At 40.6% G+C, this 7,660-nt stretch overlaps 1 protein-coding gene across 1 annotated transcript; it reads left to right on the top strand.

Annotated features, from left to right (window-relative positions):
• Window positions 1–725: 725 nt before the first annotated feature.
• On the top strand, window positions 726–6,996 carry dctpp1.L (dCTP pyrophosphatase 1 L homeolog). The gene is given in 4 exon segments (NM_001092337.1): window positions 726–764; window positions 3,615–3,700; window positions 4,777–4,887; window positions 5,776–6,996. Coding segments are annotated over 4 exon segments (477 nt in total). The 5' UTR covers window positions 726–752; the 3' UTR covers window positions 6,044–6,996.
• The last annotated feature ends 664 nt before the right edge of the window (window positions 6,997–7,660 follow it).

Genomic DNA, 7,660 nt, shown 5'->3' with positions numbered 1-7,660 from the left:
AAGTATCACTAGCGAAAAGTCGCCAGCATTCGGCGCCCAGGAAGCAACTTCGCATTTTAGTGAATTAGCGTAATGGTGACGAATTTGCGCCTGGCAAAGTGGTGCGAATCGGTCTTTGGCGATTAATCGCCCTTTAGTAAATCTGCCCCATTGTATTCAGGTACAGGCACATGGAATAGTTCATCAGCAGCGGAGGAGCAGATTGTCTGCCTACATTTCTCCTCATTGTTTTCCATTTAGTAAACTGCAGGGCAAGTATATTGGAGAAGCCCCCAGAGACTGCAAGAAGCCATGGAGAGCTTGTGTGATTCTTACTGCCTGGCTAATACACCCAATGGAAGTGCACAGGGGCCCTGAAAAAGCAATTTTCTCACAAATTTCATTTTATTGGCTATTTTTATGGGCATCTTTAGCTCTAGAAAGAGTTTTCCTGTGGTAGGAATCAAGAAATAACAGGCCTCTTAATGAAGAGAGGCACAACTGCCTCCATAACTGCTCTAGGTCTGCTCATTTACCACACAACTCTTCCCTTTCACAAAACTACACACTGACCCAGAGAATTCTGGGAGCTGCTTGGGTCCTTTTTCCACTTGCAGCTCTAGCTAAGAAAAGCGGCCTGTGATTGGAGCGGACGCGTTTGTGAGAGACGCGCTCTCATTGGTGCACACCGTGGCCCGCTGCGCTCTGATTGGTAAGAGGGAGGAATAATAGAACCCACTTTTGCAACAGGAAGTGTTTGCTGATCCACGTGTATGAGGATGGAGGTGAGTTTAGCCGCTGTGCATTATTAGTCTTACAACTCCCAGTGCTTTAGGCTTTGTGTAGTAGTGAATGTCTAGGAGGAACGTTGCTTTTATTTGATCGTAAAATGTGATGCAAATCTGTTTTTTTGTGTCAACTACTGAGATGATCTGGTAACCCTTAGTAGCCTGATATGTAGTGTTTTAATCTGCTGGCGAAAATGCTTCCTTTTCCTATTCCTTCCATGCTAATTAGTTCTCTTTTTATCTTCCCATTAATCGCACTTTCGGGTCTAAAGGGTTTGGTCACCTTTGAGTTAACTTAGTATGATGTAGACAATTTGCATTTGGTTTTTATTTATTTTATATGTGGTTTTTGAGTTATTTACTTAACTGCTCAAAAACCACACACAATAGATAATGAAAACCAATTACAAATTGTTTCAGAATATCCCCTACACTAAAAGCTCATTTAAAGGTTCACAACACCTTTTAAAGGAGTTGATCATCTTTCAGTTCACATTAAGTATGAGGTAGAGAGTGGTTCTGAGACTATTTGCTTTTTGTGTTATTAATCTTTTTATTCAGTAGATTTCAGCAGTCTTGTTGCTATGGTCTGAATGACCTTGGCAACCATGTGTTGATTTGTATGAGAGGGCCTGCTTAGAAACCAGTAATAAAAAGTACCAGTAACAATACATATGTAGTCCATTTGAAAGCTTGAAGGGAGAAAAGCACATAATTAAGCTATAAAAATGAATGCAGAACAATTGAATAGATGCATAGAACTTTCCATTATCTAACATACTAAAAGTTAACTTACATGTGAACCACTCAAATATTTGTTAGATATGTCCCAGGATGATCAGTTGATAGATCTGGTATAGTTTACAACAACCTTATTGCCCCACCACCACTCTGAAGCCCCATGACTTTCCTCTGCAGGGCATCGCCCAAAATTACCTCCTTTCTTTAGTTTACAAGCTGCCTATCACTTTAGGGTAATATACCCACCTTGTTTACATTTTCCCTTTAAACACACTGTTGTTGATGATTCCCACCAAGATTTCTCCCAAATAAAATGTAAAATCCTAAGGCCCAAAGCAATGAAACTCAGGGCTGGATTTGCATAGCTGGCACCCCTAAGCCCGCTGTTTGTCACATCCGTCCCTTCCCTTTTATTCGCTCAAATTTTCATCATCTGGACCAGAGCAATTAGGGTTGCCACCTGGCCAGTATTTCACGAACCTAAGCAGTAAAATAGCAGCCGGGGGCCAGTATTACAAATTTACAGCATTCAATGCAGCATTCAAACTGCTCCCGGCCTGCCGCCAATGCACCTCTTTCTTCCCTTTAGAGGCTGAATACTTCCAGATTCCACACTCCATGCCTCTGGTCTGCCCCTCGTCATCATTATCCTGCCCATGTGACATCACAACCCCGCCAAAGTGACGTCACAATCCTCCACCTTGTGGACCTACCGTGGCCGATAAACTTTTCTCCACAGGTCACAAACCTAAGAGCAATGAGGATTGGTGCATGGGGAAAGAACTATTGTATCTCCTGCACATCCCCAGTGTTTTTGAACTAACGTGGGTGTGGTTGGGCAGCATGCCCCCCCCTAAAATCCTGCCGCCCTGGTGGCCTCTCCACAAATCCAGGTCTGATGAAACTTCTCCAACATCCGCACCAAGCTGGCAATCTGGATATTCTGCCCAGTGCCAGAGAAGCTTATTGGTGGATCCTATTTAGGCCTGAAATATTTTGTTTTGGCGCTAATAAAGCCATAATCGCCTGCTTTATAGTAATGCTAGTGCCACAGTTGTTAGTGACTGACCCATTATACTACACTGAAACCTCAATTTTAAGTCCCCTGATTTTAAGTTTCCCCACATTTGACATTTTTTATTTATGGTCCCACCAATTTATAATGCATTTCAATGGGTGCATGTCCCTAATTTTAAGTCATGTTTTCCTGAATTTTACATCACAATTTTGTCCTGATGTTCCCAAAAACTGCTTTTTTTTTTTTTTTTTTTTTCCCCTCCATGAATGTTCTAATTTGTGAAATAGAGATGAAATAGTAACCAGGTGTATATTGTGCCATGGTTTTGCCTGTAAATGGTCAATTGCAACTAGTCTGCCCCTTATACAGTCCTGCACCAATCACTTATTGGTTGGTTGTGTATGTGACTGACAGTCTTGCACAAGCCCCCCACTGCAATGTTTAACCCTTGTTATTAACACACAAAATATTGTATCTCAAAGTAAGACTCCTGTGCTTATATCCTTTCACTACTTGAAGAAGTTACTTTTAACACATTTCCCGGATTTTACATAATTTTTTCCTGGTCCCCTGAAAAATGGGAGTTCTACTGTATTTATGTACACCTCTCTGGGTTCATCTCAGATTTATACCCCATCATGTACAGGTTGTTCTGTTTTTGGCCTTCACATCCATAACCTCATCCCTTTTCCCACCTTCATGGTCTCTCTAACTTCTTTCTGGGTTTCCCTGCTGCAAATAGTCAGTTTTTCACTTTCCTCCAAATGCAGCTGGAAGACCGACCTGTTTAACCAGACTTATTTGATGTCCCCTGAATTATCTGATGTCCATATCCCCAAAGAACTATTATATTTAATGGTTATTAGGGCATCACACATGCAACCTTCACTACCCCACCACCATATTGTTGTTAGGGTTATGTTGGCAGTTGGATCTTCCTCTGGTTCAGCCGTATTTATGGCATCTGGGTTGGGTCAATTTTGGCACTGTGCTGCTTGTCTCATTGCAGTCAGATCTTTGGGATGGACAGATTGTCAGTCTGTAACCTTTACTCCGATGTAACCACTGCTTTTCTTTTCTGCTCTTAGGGGTTTCCAACTGAGAACAACCACGGCCCTGCCGGAGACTCCACAAGGGAATTCTCCTTCAGTAGCTCCCCCACCATGGAAGACATGTAAGATCTGGTGGGATTATGACTTGGAGGGAGGAGTTCTCTATAGTCTATATAAATTCACTACTTACACCAACCATATCTTCTGTCTTATTGTGTGGGTTTTAAAGTAATGAAAAAAAATGGTGGTTAAGGGATGAGTTCCCTGTTTGGCCCGTAGCCATAAAGCTTAAATGGATTGTTCACCTTTAATGTTTATGATTTAGAGAGATTCTGATACAGTTTGCAATTGGTTTGAGTTTAGCAATTTTTTTTAAAGCGGTTTCCCAGTTTGCTATTTCAGCGTCTAGTTACTAGGGTTCAAATTGCCCTAGCAACCATACACTGATATGAAAAAGAGACTAGAATATAAAGAGTAATACAAAGCAGCAAAAAATATAAATGTGTAGCCTTAGCGCATTTGTTTTTTAGATGGGGTCAGTGACCCCCCCACTTGAAAGCTGGAGAGAGTCAGAAGAAGGCAATTTAAAAAAAAAAAAAAAAAAAAAAATTAATGAAGACCAATTGAAAAGCTGCTTAGACTTGGCCATTCTAATCCTATACCTGTAGGAATAATAGCATGTTTGATGCCCCTGTATGGAGGCAATGCTTGGCTATGGGGTGTGGTGCACAGTTAAAGTGATGGTTCACTTTTAGTATGTTATAGAACTAAGCAACTTTTCCATTGGTCTTCATTTATTTATCTTGGAGTTTATTTCCAGCTTTCAAATGGGGGGTCAATGACCCCATCTGAAAAACAAATGCTCTGTAAGGCTACAAATGTATTGCTAATTTTTATTACTCCTTTCTATTCAGGCCTCTCCTATTCATATTCCAGTCTCTTATTCAAATCAGTCCATGGTTGCTAGGGGAATTTGGACCCTAGCAACAAATTTTGCTGTCATTGCAAACTGGAGAGCTGCTAAATAAGTCAAAAACCACAAATAATAAAAAATGAAAACCAATTGTAAATTGTCTCAGAATATCACTCTCTCAAAATCCTACAAAATCATACTAAAAGTAAATCTAAATATGAACAGTTGGGCTGGGTTTGTGCAGAGACGCATGATGATCCATTGATTGTTTCCTCCCCCATGCAGCCGCCGTCTCCAGTCCCAGTTCACAGCAGAGAGAGACTGGAACCAGTTTCACCAGCCCAGGAACCTGTTGCTCGCTTTGGTCGGAGAAGTGGGAGAGGTGGCCGAGCTTTTGTAAGTCTTGAGTGTTTTGTTTTTTGCCCATACTCCCCCTGTTGGCAGAACTAAAGAGCAATGACCACCTGACTAGGCATTATTCTGACCATTTAGGTTCTTAAACCATAATAACAAGTGTAGTTGTGTCTCAGCAGCACTTTAAAGGGGGAACTATCATGAAAATCTAATAAGCTTCCATCAAACTGAAATAAGAAACTTTCTAAATACGATCAATTAAATATTCTGCATTGTTTCTGAAATAAAGTTGATCTTCACTATTCCTTTCTCAGCATTGTTTTCTCTTCATGCAGCAGTTGAGTGTCAGATATTCATTGACAGTTAGATCCAATATATCTTATAGGGGGGCTCCTTTTGCCTAGAAGATGTATTAGAGCTCACTCTATTAAAATCACCAGACATCGTGTCTCTCTACATGCAGGAATTGTGCAAAAGGCAGTTATTGTTTGTACTGGAATCAGTTATTTGAGTGAGCTCTAATGCATCCTCTAGGCAAAAGGAGCCCCCCTATTAGATATATTGGATCATTCATCTGACACCTAACTACTGAATGAAGAGAAACAGATGCTGAGAGAGGAATAGTGAATATAAACTTTATTATTTCAGAAACCATGCCGAATATTTATTTGATTGTATTTAGAAAGTTTCTTTCCTCAGTCTGAGGAAATTTATATTAAATTTTCGTGATCGTTCCCACTTTAAGGGCATAAATGCTAGAAACAGTGCAACTTGTCATCCTGAGCAAATATGCACTCGCATAATATAATTCTATATGGCAGCTCTATACTTTGCACTGAAGTGGGATCATTGTAGAGCAGAGTATCTTTATGTAGCTCCCTGTTAGTGGCACAATCTCCCCACACATCTCAGTCTGATCTATTGTTACAGCCAGTGGAAGGGAGAAGTGGCTGAGGGTCTCCCTGATTGGACCCCGTCCCAGCGTGAAGCTTTATCTCATGAACTCAGCGACGTCCTGATTTATCTCCTGGAGCTGGCGGAGAAATGCCACGTGGATCTTCCCCAGGCGGTGCTGACCAAACTACAACTGAATGCCAAGAAATACCCGGCGGGGCGTGTGCAAGGCAGCGCCAAGAAATATACAGAGTATAGCACTGAGGATGGAGAGTCGGATTCTGTTGAGCAGCAGAAACAGTAGCAGCCTGGTGTTCACTGGCACATCTGAGGGAGGCGGGTGTGGAAAATAACCCAAAGGACTGGCACTAAATACAACTTTATAGTAGTGCGCCAACTAACGGTGCAAGTTATTATAGTGGGTAGGTGTTTATCTATAGGGAGGGTGCCCTATCAGGAGTTTATGGGGATAAACCCACAATAGCCGCCTCTTACTCTGTTCTTACTTTCTCGTTTTAGAGTTGGGATTTTTATATAATTTTTTTAAAGATTCTTTTATACTTGTGACAATGTAATTTCCAATCAGATTGCTCATGTGTTGGTTTTTAGTTTTTTAAGAATGCTTGTTTCTTACCCTCTCGGCTCTTGATGTTACTGAACTACAACTCCCAGTCTCCCTTAATCTTTCATTATATTGTGTTGGAAGTTTTAGTCCAGAAACATTTGTGGATCCAAGTTTAAACCAACCAGTGCTGCCATCTAATGGCCAGACAAATGCAAATGTTTGCTGCTATGATGCCAGAAGAGGGGGGGGGGGGTGGAATAGATTAAAATGATTTGATGACAGTTTGGGTGCTGAACGTGCATTTTCAAGGCAGTTTTTAATTGTCCTGACTTTTTTTTTTTTTTTCATCTTGCTCAGCTAAGGGGCCACAGGCATCTGAATGCCTATTGGTTCAAATGTACACAACATAATATTGATGCTTGCTTTTATTTTTTACATTTAACTTGCTTTTTTTATAATTCTATTGAATGGGCATCAATTGCATAAAAATTGACACAGGCTTGCGCTGCACTAAAAATGTGAGTTTTGTGGGTACAACCAGGGACAATAAAATGGAATCAGTTGGCTCATGGGGTTTAGGCTCGGACATGTACAAGACCCATTTCCCATGTTATGGCTTGAGTCTTTGCTGTGAATTATACGCACTCAAAGGAACTGTAACCTCAGCGCTTCATTAAAGGCATCTGTTGGAATCTGGTGTGTGTGTATACAATGGGGTCTGTTTGTCTGTTTATTATAGATGCAAAAACAACCTGGGTGTGCATTCCAAACATCAGTGGTGGTGTTTTTAATGCTGTGGGTCTTGTTACTAAACTTATTTTTTTTTTTTTTGGCAGGGGGGTTGTGTGTGAAGAGGGGTTGTCACAAGAACTTAGGCCACTATTTAAGAAGTGAGCCTCCTATCAGCTGAGGTTTAAGCTCTTTGGGGCAGGGTCCTCCTCAAACGGTGTGTTGAAACACCCAAGTACTTGAGTACTTGAGCACATTAATTTTTCTATTTTTTATTTATTTTAACTGTAATCACTGCATACACTTGTGGCGCTAAATACATACAGTGGTTCAATAGTTCTGCTATGACCATAATTGGCAAACAAACCATTCTTATACTCCCACTGACATGGGCATTTCCCATGGGTTTGATTTGTGACCATTTTTACTCCATCTTTCAGACCAATATTTCAATAAAATATTTTTTAGTTGCAGTGATTTCAGCCAGTAGGTGAATCTCTTGCTGCATTTGATGCTTTAGAGCAGGAATCCCAAAAGTTGTTTTTTTTTTTTTTTTATACCAGTGAGCCACATTCAAATGTAAAAAAATAAATAAAAAAAAAAGTTGGAGAGCAACATGCTTGTAAA

The sequence above is a fragment of the Xenopus laevis genome, chromosome 9_10L, assembly GCF_017654675.1.
Source record: "Xenopus laevis strain J_2021 chromosome 9_10L, Xenopus_laevis_v10.1, whole genome shotgun sequence".
NCBI classification, from domain to species: Eukaryota; Metazoa; Chordata; class Amphibia; order Anura; family Pipidae; genus Xenopus; species Xenopus laevis.
The sequence above is the reverse complement of the archived record's forward strand: the minus strand, read 5'-3'. Positions and strand labels throughout refer to the sequence as shown.